The 16075-nt window shown below is 40.8% G+C and overlaps 1 protein-coding gene across 2 annotated transcripts in view; it reads right to left on the bottom strand.

Annotated features, from left to right (window-relative positions):
• LOC109907733 (MAP kinase-activated protein kinase 2) overlaps positions 1-16075 on the bottom strand; it is a 38303-nt gene that overhangs the window by 14002 nt on the left and 8226 nt on the right. The window contains exons 1-3 of one of the 2 annotated variants that reach the window (XM_031793897.1): positions 7678-7994; positions 2616-2755; positions 2469-2533 (exon numbers count right to left, since the gene is read on the bottom strand). In XM_031793897.1, coding sequence (XP_031649757.1) covers positions 2469-2533; positions 2616-2755; positions 7678-7782 — 310 coding nt within the window. In that variant the 5' untranslated portion in view covers positions 7783-7994. Of the gene's footprint in view, positions 1-2468; positions 2534-2615; positions 2756-7677; positions 7995-16075 lie in introns of those variants that run through there. The other variant, XM_020505898.2, reaches the window with a different exon arrangement.

Here is a 16075-nt window from a genome sequence, read left to right as displayed (position 1 = left end):
GCAAGGCTGTACACACTTCATCTGTCTCTCATTCACAATATGACAAGCACTTGATAATGCCTCGAATTTCCCAGCTACATTGTAATGCCCCCTAAAAGAATCCATGCATTTTGCGGCCAGTGGCCCTTGGGCATTATAATTATTATATTCAGCACTTCTTCCGGCTGAGTGCCGAAGCACCGCTCACTCACATGGCTCTACGTCATGTGATCAAGTCTTTCTCACAGGCTACAAGTGAACAGACACATTGGGGACGCATCCTTATCCAATTCCGAGGTGCATATTAAAGATATTGGAAGAACTGTCCATATTTACGTTGTCTGCCAACAAGATGAGTCGGCCTAACAAACAGCAAAAGCAATAGCCTATGTCAATCTACTATCCCCCATAGTTCGAAGGTTGACCTACCCCATTCTTTGCGAGAAATAAATATTCCAAACATAGTCTGGGACAGCTGTGAGATGCAATAGATCCCAAATTAATACAACCACTAGCCTCAAAAAACCTGTTTTAAGCAATGAACCTAACTGAACAGATGAGAATGTTTAGCTTAAAATGTTGATCAACTATTAGGCTATACGAGCGAATGTTCCATTAGCAGGAAAACACCATTCTCAAAAGTGCATGTAATGCTTTTATTATAAAAAGGTGCATGTTTATGGTGAAAATGATCCCCAAACTTGAAATTCACGCACTGTGTGTATGCATGTCAGTTAGGCTCTACACCTGATGTAAAGCAGATTCATGTGTTTCATTTAAAGAAGTTATTTGCCCACTTTAATTGTTATACAAACCTTACCAGAACATATAGGCCTATGGGCTAGGCTACATTAGGTGTGCGACTATGATTTGGAAAAAGTCACAAAAAAGCATGCATCATTCACAATCATTCACAAGGCTAATATTGTCACCCATCACACTATTCTTGATTTAAAATTGTCTTTCCATATCCTAAATAATACACGTGTGAAATGTGTTTTGATTTAGAATGGACCATTATCCTGCACCTGTCTCGAAACAGGGGCAGCGGAAAAAAATATGTCATCCAGGATTGGGTAATCAGTCACAGTTACGAGATACCTGTCCAAAATTGTAATCATCAACGTCACTTTTGGATTACCGAAACTCAGTAATCTGTTTACATTCAGTTACTTTTAGATTACTTTCCCCTTAAAAGTCATTAGAAGGCAAAAATGTATGTTACCAATTGAACGACATCTATTGCAGGATAAATAAATCAATGTTAAAGTTTACATAGCTGGCCATATATGGATCTTACATTTTACTTTATGGATTGGTTATGTAAGCTTCTTCTAACCCATTGCTTTCTGCTACATATAATAACATTAATATATATAATTTATGTAAATATAATTTAATTGAGTCCAAAAATGGATGTAGCAACTACAGATTGTCCCTTTAAGTCTATCAAAAGTCTGCAAATTAGGCCTATTGATAATTATTTTCCTTATTTGCATGAATTAGATTGAGCAATAAAAGCCCCACTTTTATTTCATAGGCGGGGATCTGCTGTTGCAAGAGCACATTTTCCACTGGTTTCAAAAACAATGATTGATAGGCAGCTTAAACTTCTTGAATTCAACTATTATTCACATCAATGCGCTACGTAGATATCAATAATAAGTGATATCCGTATCGCCGTAGACTTCACCACTGCTGTCATCCTTGCCTACAAGCTATTATTAAAGTTGGGTAATCTTTGGATGGCGACAGCAGTCGCACCATTGAAAGACATAGCTTGGACTGTAAAGCCTACACATTTGGCATGTCATCATAGTAGACTCACTCAGGTGGAACAAACTTAACAACTTGCACATTTTTTCAATGCTTATTAGAGAAGTGTCAAATATTTTCTTACGCAAACATCCTTTCTGAATTTAAAAAGTAATCCTCGATGTAATTCTCTAGTTTATCAAAAGTATCTGTAATCTGATGACAATATTTTTGCTGGTAAAGGATTAGTTCGCGGTTTTTTTTTTTTTTACCGCTTAAATAGCGAATGGAGGACGCTTTTCCCGTGGTGCCAGCCAGGTAGGCTATACTCCTGTTGTAAAGAGAAGCAATGTGCTTAATATTTGGAAGGTTATGAAATAAATATAGTAGGTAGAGTCTATAGAAAGCTGATTGGATCCTCTTTTTAATAGAGGTCATCATTGCTTTCTACCACAATTGCATAGCTATAGAAATGTTGCACAACATGAGCTCATGGGCTCTCATGAAGTGTTTGATTAGATTTGAGATCACATTTGCATTGATGTCAGAGTAACTATAGGGACGATAGAGTGCTGAGGACCAGGCAGTTAGCAAGTTTGGTAGGCTACTAATGACCATCAGCAGCATCAAAGCTTGGAGAAGCCCAACTACCGTGACTAAACGGTCACATGGAATTTGACTCGTTACCGCCGGTGTGGCGGTAATACGGTCCCCGTAACAGCCTTACTCATTACCTCTTTCTGTGAATGCCTGGTTCCCCCGGTCTTGAATATGGCTGAATAGCTCACCTCCATCCATACTGAAATGGAGAGAGAAAACACTGAATAACATAGGCTAAATGTGCATGTGTGTGTGTGTGTGTGTGTGTGTCAGTCACCCACCACTCCATGACGATGAGCAGGCACTTCCTGCCTTGGTAGAGGTTTTCGTAGATGTCCATGATGCGTACGATGTGAGAGCAGGGCGATGCCCTCCAGTGGAGCTCTACCTCCCGACGAGCCTTTGCACAATCCTGCAGAATCTGGAGAGAGGGGGCAGAGTAGATGAGAAGAGTAAGGAGGGAATCAGAGGCTAAATCAGATCTTCATGGCTTCCTTTCCTGCTCTCCTTACCACCATTAAAATCAAATCAAACTTTGTCACATACACAGAATACAACAAGTTAAGACTACCGTGAAATGCTTACTTACAAGCCCTTAACCAAAATTGCAGTTCAAGAAGATTACCACTGATATCAAAGATAACAGGTTTAAATAAGTGAAAGAAATATGATGGAAGAGTGAGAGACAATTACCAGCATGAGCAGGGGCGGTCAATGAGGCAAGATTATTGTAAACCACACAGAGCTGAGCTGCTGACTAACATGTCTTTCAAAAGGTTACGTCTAGATGTCTCCCCAACGTGTCTAGTGCAGCCTACCTTCCCTGCTATTGATTGTACATCAGGCCAGGGGTCTCAAACATGCAGTGTCTAACTTGTCATTGTTTCTGAATTAGAAAAACAATGTAGAAGATTTTCCATCCTCAGTTCATTCCAAGTTCAGAGGCCTCCAACCACGACGGAGCAAAAGCCATCCAGAGGTAGTCACTTCCCAGATTTTGACATTCAGATCTGATTATGGCAGTCTCAGACACATCATAATACAATTTCCCTCCTTCCCAGATGGAACAAGCCTAATGGAACCTAATGACAATACTCATCAATTTGGGAGTTCAAGAACAATACCACACAAAAGACCAAGCTGGTTGAAAAGGTAAAGGCTTAACCCTTGGCCTGCCTGACGTGTGGCTAGTAAGCAAACACACATTGACAATCAATCCACCAATGGTGGCCTTCCGCATCCGGAGTGGAAGGTGCCAAGCTACAGCGGTGTTTGTGAGACCATGAGGCATCCCGAAAATCTGTAGGGTTCGAACAGTTTGGCCCAAGATCTACTCTGGAAAGATGAGACTCATGAATGTGATGGTGTTCTCAGTGTCAAGGGAGTCGTCTGAAGTCGGTACAGCCAATCAATCTGCCCACTTCTGTCTGTAGCATCTGAACAGTTTAGGCTACACACTAATATGACCCCTCTATGGAAAGGTGACTCGGGAAAACGTACAAATAATAAACTCTGCAAAAAAAGGAACATCCTCTCACTGTCAACTGCATTTTTTTTCAACAAACTAATCATGTGTAAATATTTACATGAAAATAACAAGATTCAACAGACAAACTGAACAAGTTCCACAGGCATGTAACTAACAGAAATGGAATAATGTGTCAAAATCAAAAGAAACAGCATCTGGTGTGGCCACCATCTGCATTAAGTACTAGATTTCCTCCTCATGAACTGCACCAGATTTGCCAGTTCTTGCTGTGAGAAGTTACCCCACTCTTCCACCAAGGAACCTGCAAGTTCCTGAACATTTCTGGGGGGAATGGCCCAAGCCCTCACCCTCCATCCAACAGGTCCCATAAGTGCTCAAAGAAAACCGGGTTCTTCGCTGGTCATGGCAGAACAATGACATTCCTGTCTTGCAGGAAATCACGCAAAGAATGAGCTGTATGGCTGGTGGCATTGTCATGCCTGGAGGGTCACGTCAGGATAAGCCTGCAGGAAGGGTACCACATGAGGGATGAGGATATCTTCTCTGTAACGCACAGCGTTGAGATTCCCTGCAATGACAACAAGCTCAGTCCGATGATGCTGTGACACACCGCCCCAGACCATGACGGACACTCCACCTCGATCCCGCTCCAGAGTACATGCCTCGGTGTAATGCTCATTACTTTGACGATAAACACGAGTCCGACCATCATCCCTGGTGAGACAAAACCGCAACTCGTCAGACAAAAGCACTTTTTGCCAGTCCTGTCTGGTCCAGCGACGGTGAGTTTGTGCCCATAAGCGACGTTGTTTCCGGTGATGTCTGGTGAGGACCTGCCTAACAACAGGCCTACAAGCCCTCAGTCCAGCCTCTCTCAGCCTATTGCAGAAAGTCTGAGCACTTGTGGGATTGTGCGTTCCTGGTGTAACTCGGGCAGTTGATGTTGCCATCCAGTACCTGTACCTGAGATGTTCCGATACTGTGCAGGTGTTGTTACATGTGGTCTGCCATTGCGATCAGCTGTCCGTCCCGTCTCCCTGTAGCGCTGTCTTAGGCGTCTCACGTTCACAAAGATGAGCAGGGACCATGGGCATCTTTCTTTTGGTGTTTTTCAGAGTGAGTAGAAAGGCCTCTTTAGTGTTCAAAGTTTTTATAACTGTGACCTTAATTGTCTACCGTCTGTAAGCTGTTAGTGTCTTAACAACCGTTCCACAGGTGCATGTTCATTAATTGTTTATGGTTCATTGAGCAAGCATGGGAAACAGTGTTTAAATCCTTTACAATGATCTGTGAATTTATTTAGGTTTTTAAGAATTATCTTTGGTCCCGAAAAATATATATTTTTAAGAATTTGGATATGGTCCCGAAAAAGGAAAGTTTTTTGTTGTTGTTGCAGAGTATATATTATATACACATACAGTACCTTTCGAAAAAAAAGCAAAGCCATTTTATTGTCCATTAAAATAACATAAAATGTATCAGAATTCCAGCAGACATTGCTATTGTTGTAAATGACTATTGTAGCTGAAAATGGCAGATTTTTTATGGAATATCTACATAGGCCCATTATCAGAAACCATCACTCGTGTTCTAATGGCGCATTGTGTTTGCATATCCAAGTTTATAATTTTAAAAGGCTAATTAGAAAACCATTTCGCAATTATGTTAGCACAGCTGAAAACTGTTGTCCTGATTAAATAAGCAATAAAACTGGCCTTGTTGAGTATCTGGAGCATCAGCATTTGTGGGTTTGATTATAGGCTCAAAATGGCAAGAAACAAAGACCTTTCTTCTGAAACTCGTCAGTCGATTCTTCTGCTGAGAAATTAATGCTATTCCATGCGAGAAATTGCCAAGAAACTGAAATTCTCGTACAACGCTGTGTACTACTCCCTTCACAGAACAGCGCAGACTGGCTCTAACCAGAATAGAAAGAGGAGTGGGAGGCCCCGGTGCACAACTGAGCAAGAGGACAAGTACATTAGAGTGACTAGTTTGAGAAACAGACACCTCACAAGTCCTCAACTGGCAGCTTCCTTAAATAAATGTCACCAGTCTCAACATCAAAAGTGAAGAGGTGACTCTGGGATGCTGGCCTTCTAGGCAGAGTTCATCTGTCCAGTGTCTGTGTTCTTTTGCCCATCTACATTTTTTCTTTTTATTGGCCAGTCTGAGATATGGCTTTTTCATTGCAACTCTGCCTAGAAAGCCAGCATCCCAGAGTCACCTCTTCACCATTGAGACTGTTTTTTTGTGGGTACTATTTAATGAAGTTGCCAGTTACAGCCTAGTGTCTTCTTGGATATGACGCTACAAGCCTTGGGGATCTTCTCTGCAGATCCTCTCAAGCTCTGTCAGGTTGGATGGGGAGCGTCGCTGCTCCGCTATTTTCAGGTCCCTCCAGAGATATGACAGGATTCAATTGCGGGATCTGGCTGGGCCACTCCAGAACATTCAGAGACTTGTCCCGAAGCCACTCCTGTGTTGTCTTGGCTGTGTGCTTAGGGTCGTTGTTCTGATGGAAGGTGAACCTTCACCCCAGTCCGAGGTCCTGAGCGTTCATGAGCAGGTTTTCTTCAAGGATCTCTGTACTTTAATCCGTTCCTCTTTCCCTCAATCCTGACTAGTCTCAGTCCCTGCCAATTAAAAACATCCCCACAGCATGATGCTGCCACTAGCATCCTTCACCATAGGGATGGTGCCAGGTTTCCTCCAGATGTGACGCTTGGCATTCAGGCCAAAAAAATCAATATTTCTTTCATCAGACCAGAGAATCTTGCTTCTCATGGTCTGAGAGTCCTTTACGTGCCTTTTGTCAAACTCCAAGCGGGCAGGCTGTCATGTGCCTTTTACTGAGGAGTGGCTTCCGTCTGGTCACTCTACCATAAATGCCTGATTGGTGGAGTGCTGCAGAGATGGTAGTCCTTCTGGACAGATGAACTTTGGAGCTCTGTCAGAGTGACCATCGGGTTCTTGGTCACTTCAATGACCAATGCCCTTCTCCGATTGCTCAGTTTGGCCAGACCGCCAGCTCTAGGAAGAGTCCTTCCATTTAAGAATTATGGAGGCCATTGTGTTCTTGGAGACCTTCAATGCTGCAGAATATTTCTGGTACCCTTCCCCAGATCTGTGCCTCGACACAATCCTGTCTCGGAGCTCTATGGACAATTCCTTCGACCTCATGGCTATGTTTTTGCTCTCATATGCACGGTCAACAGTGGGAACTTTATATAGACCAACTGTGTGTCTTTCCAAATCATGTCCAATCAATTGAATTTACCACAGCTCCAATAAAGTTATAGAAACTTCAAGGGTTATCAATGGAAACAGGATGCACCGGAGCTCAATTTTGAGTCTCATAGCAAAGGGTCTGAATACTTAAGTAAATAAGGTATGGATATTTTTTATGAATGTGAATTTTTGTTCCTAAAAACCTGTTTTCCTTTTTTTCATTTTGGGGTATTATGTTTAGATTGATGAGGGGAAAAAAGACTAATCAATTTTAGAATAAGGCTGTAACATAACAAAATGTGAAATAAGTCAAGGGGTCTGAAAGCACCGTATTTCTCTCACATAGAACACACAACAAGCCGACTAGATAAATAGATCAACTATTCTACTATGGCAGGGGTGTTAAACTCATTCCATGTAGGGCATAGTGTCTGCTGTTTTTTCCCTTTCAATGAACCCCTAGACAACCAGGTGAGGAGAGTTCTTTACTAATTAGTGACCTTCAATCAAATACAAGGGAGGAGCGAAAACATGCAGATACTCGGCTCTCCGTGGAATGAGTTTGACACGTGTACTATGGGCTTGTCTGATTTTGTTTTAATACACTAGAAGGTCCTACTCACATTGGCTACAGAGATCGGGAGCCCGCAGTCCTCGTGAGCAGCGGAAGCCCATGTCAGTGGCGCTGTGTTGTTCTCCTCGAAGCTGGCACAAAAGGTGTTTAGCATGGTTGGTTTTCCCTTTGTAATCCATGATTGTCTGAAGTCCACATGGGTCTCGTGTCTGAGCCGTTGAATTGCGATTCCACTTGTAAGGTCTTTGTGTCTCGGATTGTCTTGCGGAGGTCATAGGTGGTCTGTTTGTACTCGGCAGTGTTTCCAGTCAGTGTTTCCAGTTTCCAGCGTTGAACAGACCTTACCACGGGTACTTCCAATTTGAATTTCTGCCTATAGGCTGGGAGGAGATGGAGAATGAAGGCGTTGTCTAGGGCTGGGCGGTATACCTTATTTTACTATATACACCAGTATTGATGCAAGAACCAGTTTGGGTTTTTACTTTACCTTCTATAACAGTATTTAAATGTTTGGTTTGTTAAATGTTACAGGCCGTGTGTAAAGTAAATTTTTGTAGTTTACACCGCTACTTGAGTCATCCCTCTCCACTCTCACCATGCCACTTTCCACACAGACCTAGCCCCGACCCGTCAATCAAGGAGCGCATTTTTTGTTACTTGACCTCGCGACACTTGCGTTCAGTCTGCATGGTCAATCGGGGCACATGAAACAATGTTGATGACAATGACGTTGTTTCCACTTTGCTTCTTAATATAACTCCACATGTGTTCTAGAATTACACTACTAGTTTGTTTCTCTTACATCTGCAAAAATCTAGTTTGTTTTTTCTTAGCAAGGTTTAGCTAACTCTTGTTCGCTGCTAATGCAAATTGATAGTTAGCTGGCTAGCTAGCTAATAAATATACTGAGTTAGAGCAAACTATACAGCCCAATACCAAATCAAATCAAATTGTATTTGACACATACACATGGTTAGCAGATGTTAATGCGAGTGTAGCGAAATGCTTGTGCTTCTAGTTCCGACAATGCAGTAATAACCAACGAGTAATCTAACCTAACAATTTCACAACAGTTACCCTTTACAAGGGTAAAGGGATGAAGAATATGTAAATAAAGATATATGAATGAGTGATGGTACAGAACGGCATAGGCAAGATGTAGTAGATGGTATCGAGTACAGTATATACATATGAGATGAGTAACGTAGGGTATGTAAACATTATATTAAGTGGCATTGTTTAAAGTAGATAGTGAAACATTTTTTACATGCATGGCAGCAGCCACTCAATGTTAGTGGTGGCTGTTTAACAGTCTGATGGCCTTGAGATAGAAGCTGTTTTTCAGTCTCTCGGTCCCTGCTTTGATGCACCTGTACTGACCTTGCCTTCTGGATGATAGCCTTACGGTTGTGGGCGGAGCAGTTGCCTTACCAGGCGGTGATACAGCCCAACAGGATGAAACAGAATGGAGAAAGACCCATTGAAATCACTTAGAATGTATGTGTTGCCTCCGTAGGGTCACTCACTACTCATAAAGCAAAGGAGGGGTTTGTACCGGTCTCGGTAAGGAGAATAACAATGGTCCAGCGGGTGAAGCAAGAGATGTGTTGGTGGAATTTAGGGAGAATTTTCCTAAAACGTCCTTTATTAAAGTACAACGAATACAGCCTTGGGATATGCTGTTTTCAATTTGTTCCAAGTCCCGTGTGTAATTCCTTGAGTGCCAGCGTGGTGTTGGATTGTGGGACAATGTACACAGACATGACAAACAGCTGTGAATTGTCTTAGGAGATAATGGGGTCAGCATTTGATTGCGAAGTATTCCAGGTCAAGGGAACAGAAATTCTTAAGGGTTTGTACATTCCTACAACCACACCATGAGTTGTTGATCATGAAACGACAGTAGCAGGTGACCCAAAAGTGGTTTGAGACTACTATGATTTCCCATTGGAGTCAATTAAATTGTAGCAATTCTGGTAACAGAATTACGAGATTTATTCACTTAATAATTCATATAAACAAATTTAATATCAGTAAAAACACGACAACTAATTGGTACGTTTACTTTTACTTGTTACTTCTGTGAATTTCCATTATTGTCCCTCAATATCTTAAAGATACAGTGCATTCGGAAAGTATTCAGACCACTTACCCTTTTCCACATTAAAAGCCTTATTCTAAAATGGATTAAATAGAATAAAAAGTCCTCAATCTACACACAATACTCCATAATGACAAAAGCAAACAGGTTTCTAGAAATGTTTGCTAATTTATAAAAAAATAATTTGAGCTGTCCTCTTGGTCAAACTGAGCAATCGGAGGAGAAGGGTCTTGGGCTGGGAAGTGACCAGAAGGACAACCATCTCTGCAGCACTCCACCAATCAGGGCTTTATGGTAGAGTGTCAGACTGAAGCCACTCCTCAGTAAAAGACACATGACAGCCGCTTGGAGTTTGCCAAATGGCAACTAAAGGACTATCAGACCATCAGGCCTGAATGCCAAGAGTCACGTCTGGAAGAACGAAGCAAAGTACAGAAAGATCCTTGATGAAAACCTACTCCAGAGTGCTCAGGACCTCAGACTGGGGCGATGGTTCACCAACCAACAGTTCTATAACCTGAAAATAGCTGTGCAGTGACACTCCCAATTCAACCTGACAGAGCTTGAGAGGATATGCAGAGAAGAATGGGAGAAACTCCCCAAATACAGGAGTGCCAAGCTTGTAGCGTCAAACCCAAGAAAACTCAAGGATATAATCGCTGCCAAAGGTGCTTAAAAAAGTACTGAGTTAAGGGTCTGAATACTTATGTAAATGTGATATTTCTAAAAACCTGCTTTTGCCTTGTCATTATGGGGTATTGTGAAGATTTAATACATTTGGAATAAGGTTGTAAAGTAACATTTGAAAAAGGTTTTTTGTAACGGAATTACAAGGCACAAGGCAATGTTTCTTAAACTTAGAGAAGGCAAATCATTTCTACCAACCTAAATATAAAAGTGCTGATATTAGGGTCTTCACTTCAATATTGTGTTTTTACATATATAGCTTTTAAAAGACTATTTCTGGTAGATGTCCAAAATCCCTTTTCCATCTGTTTGACCAGAAATCAAACTCTTTGCTTATTCCTAATTGTTAGGATGGCAAATGGTAATAAAATGTATATATACTTTCATTTCAACAACAAAAACATTTAAACTCTTCGCTTTCATTTGACATGCTCCCATGAACTTCACATTGGTGCTCATAGGTACTTTACATGGAAATGCCCAACACACACAGAGACAGATAAGATGTTCTCCTCATTAAAGTATTGTATACATTTGGAAATACCCAGTACAGTTGACTCCTGATATCATCTCAATGTAAATAAATGCACTAAACCAAACATGCAGAAATCCAGAGCAACTAAAGAGTAGGCCAACTGAATTTGAACAGGGGAACCAGCATTAATATGAATAAATAGCACTTAATCTATGTCGGAGGTTTAAGGCGCAAGGTGTCAGCGATGTTATGTCCTCCTGACCCTGCTTACTGAGTGTAGCCTACCCACTTCCACATCAGCAAACATGAGTCACTCCCTGACGTCATTCAGTATTCACGGGAAGAAGGGGCGCCGTACAGCTGCCACAACCATTGCCTCAGCATGACACACACCAACCACACATACGCGCGCGCATGCGCACACACACACACACACACACACACACACACGTCTATGGACCACCTAAGCATCGTCACGACAGCAGGATGTGATCATCACAACTTTTATCAGGGAGAACGCTACTAGCCCAGTCAGTTTTAATGATAAAGTGATTCCAGTGGGACGGAACTACAATTTGATTAAGATTTTTCACTTTCAAAAAAATGTATGCCAAACAAAAACACTGATTTCAAAAAGTTTAACAAACCACACAATCTCTATGCACAATGACTTCTTTGTACAATTTAGACAGACAAGTTCACAAAAACACATTTACTGGATGAACTGTCCAAATGGAAAGTTTGGTAACAGAATTACAGTAAAATCTCCTTCAGTTTTTATGCGACCACATTATCCAAAAACTCTTAAATATCTGCGGCAGGCTGCAACACAGCCCAGGATCAGCCCCGGATCTGTAATGATACCTCAAGCACTGCAATGTAGAGCCTTAGACCGCTGCGCAACTTGGGAGGCTATTGGTCAAATTTTTTAAGACCTTTGAAAACTGAAGAAGAAAATGTATATAAATTAATGTAATACTTTAAAGGACCCACAGACACTCTGACAGTAGTTGAGTAGAGTTCAGTACAGTACAATACATTATACAGTACTGTTCTGTACTCTACTTTCTTTACTGTATTGTGGGGTGGGAAAACAATTTCGGTATGGTAAAACATTTTCAGTGTAAACTTAAATGACTAAAACCAGATATAAAGTATACAGAAAGTACTGTAGAGTACAGTATAACGTACTGTATTGAACTCTTCTCTACTACTGTCAGGGTGTCCACGGGTCCTTAGAAGTATTACATTTATTTATATAAATGAAATGCCTTAAAAGTAATCTCAAGGGAGGGGTACTGTATGAAATACACTCCCTTCTAGATGTGCTGGGTGGTGCCACCTCAAGGCTTACTATAAAAGCAAGTGACAGCGTGCCTTATTTGGCAATGGTCCTGGTAAATGGAGTGTGCCAATATATTTTACATGGTGTTTCCTTGACTAGACGTTACACAATTTTCAAAAGCCAGTAAGGCACATTTCCGTACTTCCGTGTTTTAATTTTGATTTTTTTTATTAGGTGGATAGCCACGGGCACAAATTAAGCGTGTGTGTTTAGTGAGTCCACCAGATCAGAGGCAGTAGGGATGACCAGGGATGTTCTCTTGATAAGTGTGTGAAGTACATTTGGGTGTCAGGGAAAATGTATGAAGTAAAAAGTAAAAATTTTTCTTTAGCAAAGTAAAAGTTGCCAAAAATCAAAATAGTTAAGTACAGATACCCCAAAAAACTACTTCAGAAGTACTTGAAAGTATTTTTACACCATTGGTCCACGTTTCAAAAAAATGTTTTGCGTGCAATTGGGGGATTTCAAACTTACACCGCAAGTGGAAATAGATGTCAGGAACTTGGTGCCTTACCCCTGTGAGCCAACTGTCCTGGGCCCGCATTCCCAAAAACATTTAAAGGCTAAGTTCATTGTTAGGCAGTCATTGTAAATAAAACATGTGTTCTTAACTGACTTGCCTAGTTAAATAAAAAATAAAAATATCGTTAGAACCTACATAGGAGCATCGTTAAAATATCCGAGGGGCTTACTAAAACCAATGTTATTAACGCTGCACTTAAACTCTCATATTCTAACACCAGCCTCAAACCACTCATAGAACAGCCACGTTGCTAGAAGCTTTTTGCCCTCCTGCATCACTTTATAAAGAGAAGATCTCTGCTAAACATAGAAGAATAACAGTGATATCTGTCTCTCCATGACCGCCGATAACTGACTACATTTTGTCAGCGGGGGCAAATTTCATGTTCATTCAGTTGAGTTGTATTTAGCTACTGTCACATTTTTGGCCTTAATATATTTCATGATGAACGAAGCTACTCAGTGCCACGTCAATTTTACAACAGGAATGTCTTCAATTGGGTCATACACCTAACATGTGCGCAATGATGTGCCAAATATTAATTTAGTGCATTATAGGGTAAGCATTAGATAAGCTGCTCAATATTTACAGCCATAGGTGATAATCTCTCTCCAGGAGCTGATCTGTCGTCAGTATTTCAGAATAATTCTAAATGTTAAGGTATTATTTGAAAGGAGAAAGCTGACCAGAGAGCACCGCTGCCATTCTTTTGAACCTATCAGTATCAACACATGCCTCAACAACACACTTAGCAAAAGTATCTTTGGCCGTGGTAAGAAAGATAAAAAAACACTTGTAAGCTTAAGTTTCATCGCTATTGGGAAACCGGGCCCAGAGCCATATTTGCTTGCGGTGCACATAATTTAATTAGTGCCATTGGAATTCTGGTAAAAATACTTTAGAGAAAGTGTTGTGATCACCCACCCCCAAAATTAATATTTATGAGCAATTCCCCAACTTCTCATCTAAACACTTTTTTTTTTTTACTTGTTACAGTAAATTGAAAGAGGATCGGTTGAAGGTATCATGGTAGGAGTCAGTAAGAGCCGGGAGAGGTGACATTAACTGGAGAGAGAGAGAGGAGACAGCAGACGGCAGAGAGGAGAGTAAAGGGGTTGTCCAGACTGTTTTCACAGTCTTGCTTTGACCAACAGATGACAGAAAGAAAACAGTTCTTAGCTGAACATAACAGTATGCCAGTGGAAGGGAGGACAGTAGAAGGTGCCCCAACTGTGGATTGTGACTACTATGATTTCCCCATTGTAGCCAATTCCGATTTGGTAACAGAATTATGAGTTTAAATCACTTAATATTTCATAAAAACAAAACAAATAGACTATTCCTTCTTTTAGGAAGTGTTAGCCGGCAGGCAAAGATCATTGAAAACCTCCCCTGATATTTCCTCCGTCTGGGATCTATTATCAGCCCTGATGCACGTGTACCCCTCCTCCTTTATATTGGCAGGTCTACCTTTACCTTGTCACATCTGATAACTTTCATTATCCTCCCTCCTCATGGAGAGAAAACTATTTTTGGTAGAGGAATTACAAGACACAAAGCAATGTTTCTTCAATTTATAGAAGGTAAATAATTTTTCCAAAACAAAATATTTTTAAAAAAAAGTTTATATTAGTTTGCAGGGGTCTTCACCTCAACATTGTGTTTTGTCATATTTTTTTTTTATACCTCTGAAGAACTCCTGATTTAGTCCAGAAAGTAAAGATTTTTTGGGATGGGAAATGATTGAAAAATGTATTCAAGATCCTGCTACATTACATTTGCCTTATTCTTAAATGGATTTTTTTTTAAACTCTTCAACACACAAACACCCCATAATGAAAGAGCAAAGAGGTTTTGACATTTTTGCAAATGTATTAAGAAATTAATTTAAAAAAAATTAAAAACGACTGAAAAATCATATTTAAATACAGTTTAAATACAGTTGCATACACCTCAGACAAATACATCTAAACTCAGTTTTTCACAATTCCTGCCATTTTATCCCAGTAAAAATTCCCTGTCTTAGGACAGTTAGGATCACCACTATTTTAAGAATGTGAAATGTCAGAATAGAGATATTTATTTATTTCAGCTTGTAATTCTTTCATCACATTCCCAGTGGGTCAGAAGTTTACATACACTCAATTAGTATTTGGTAGCATTGCCTTTAAATTGTTTAACTTGGGTTCAACATTTTGGGTAGCCTTCCACAATAAGTTGGGGGAATTTTAGCCCATTCCTCCTGACAGAGCTTTTTCAGTTCTGCCCACACATTTTCTATAGGATTGAGATCAGGGCTTTGTGAGGGCCACTCCAATACCTTGACTTTGTGGTCCTTAAGCCATTTTGCCACAACTTTGGAAGAATTTTTATTTTTTTATTTCACCTTTATTTAACCAGGTAGGCTAGTTGAGAACAAGTTCTCATTTGCAACTGCGACCTGGCCAAGATAAAGCATAGCAGTGTGAACAGACAACACAGAGTTACACATGGAGTAAACAATTAACAAGTCAATAACACAGTAGAAAAAAAAGGGGAGTCTATATACATTGTGTGCAAAAAGGCATGTGGAGGTAGGCGAATAATTACAATTTGGCAGATTAACACTGGGGTGATAAATGATCAGATGGTCATGTACAGGTAGAGATATTGGTGTGCAAAAGAGCAGAAAAGTAAATAAATAAGAACAGTATGGGGATGAGGTAGGTGAAAATGGGTGGGCTATTTACCAATAGACTATGTACAGCTGCAGCGATCGGTTAGCTGCTCAGATAGCAGATGTTTGAAGTTGGTGAGGGAGATAAAAGTCTCCAACTTCAGCGATTTTTGCAATTCGTTCCAGTCACAGGCAGCAGAGTACTGGAACGAAAGGCGGCCAAATGAGGTGTTGGCTTTAGGGATGATCAGTGAGATACACCTGCTGGAGCGCGTGCTACGGATGGGTGTTGCCATCGTGACCAGTGAACTGAGATAAGGCGGAGCTTTACCTAGCATGGACTTGTAGATGACCTGGAGCCAGTGGGTCTGGCGACGAATATGTAGCGAGGGCCAGCCGACTAGAGCATACAAGTCGCAGTGGTGGGTGGTATAAGGTGCTTTAGTGACAAAGCGGATGGCACTGTGATAAACTGCATCCAGTTTGCTGAGTAGAGTGTTGGAAGCAATTTTGTAGATGACGTCGCCAAAGTCGAGGATCGGTAGGATAGTCAGTTTTACTAGGGTAAGTTTGGCGGCGTGAGTGAAGGACGCTTTGTTGCGGAATAGAAAGCCGACTCTTGATTTGATTTTCGATTGGAGATGTTTGATATGAGTCTGG

The sequence above is a fragment of the Oncorhynchus kisutch genome, linkage group LG17 (genome assembly GCF_002021735.2).
Source record: "Oncorhynchus kisutch isolate 150728-3 linkage group LG17, Okis_V2, whole genome shotgun sequence".
In the NCBI taxonomy this organism is placed as follows: domain Eukaryota; kingdom Metazoa; phylum Chordata; class Actinopteri; order Salmoniformes; family Salmonidae; genus Oncorhynchus; species Oncorhynchus kisutch.
This window is presented reverse-complemented; position numbering and strand designations above follow the sequence as displayed.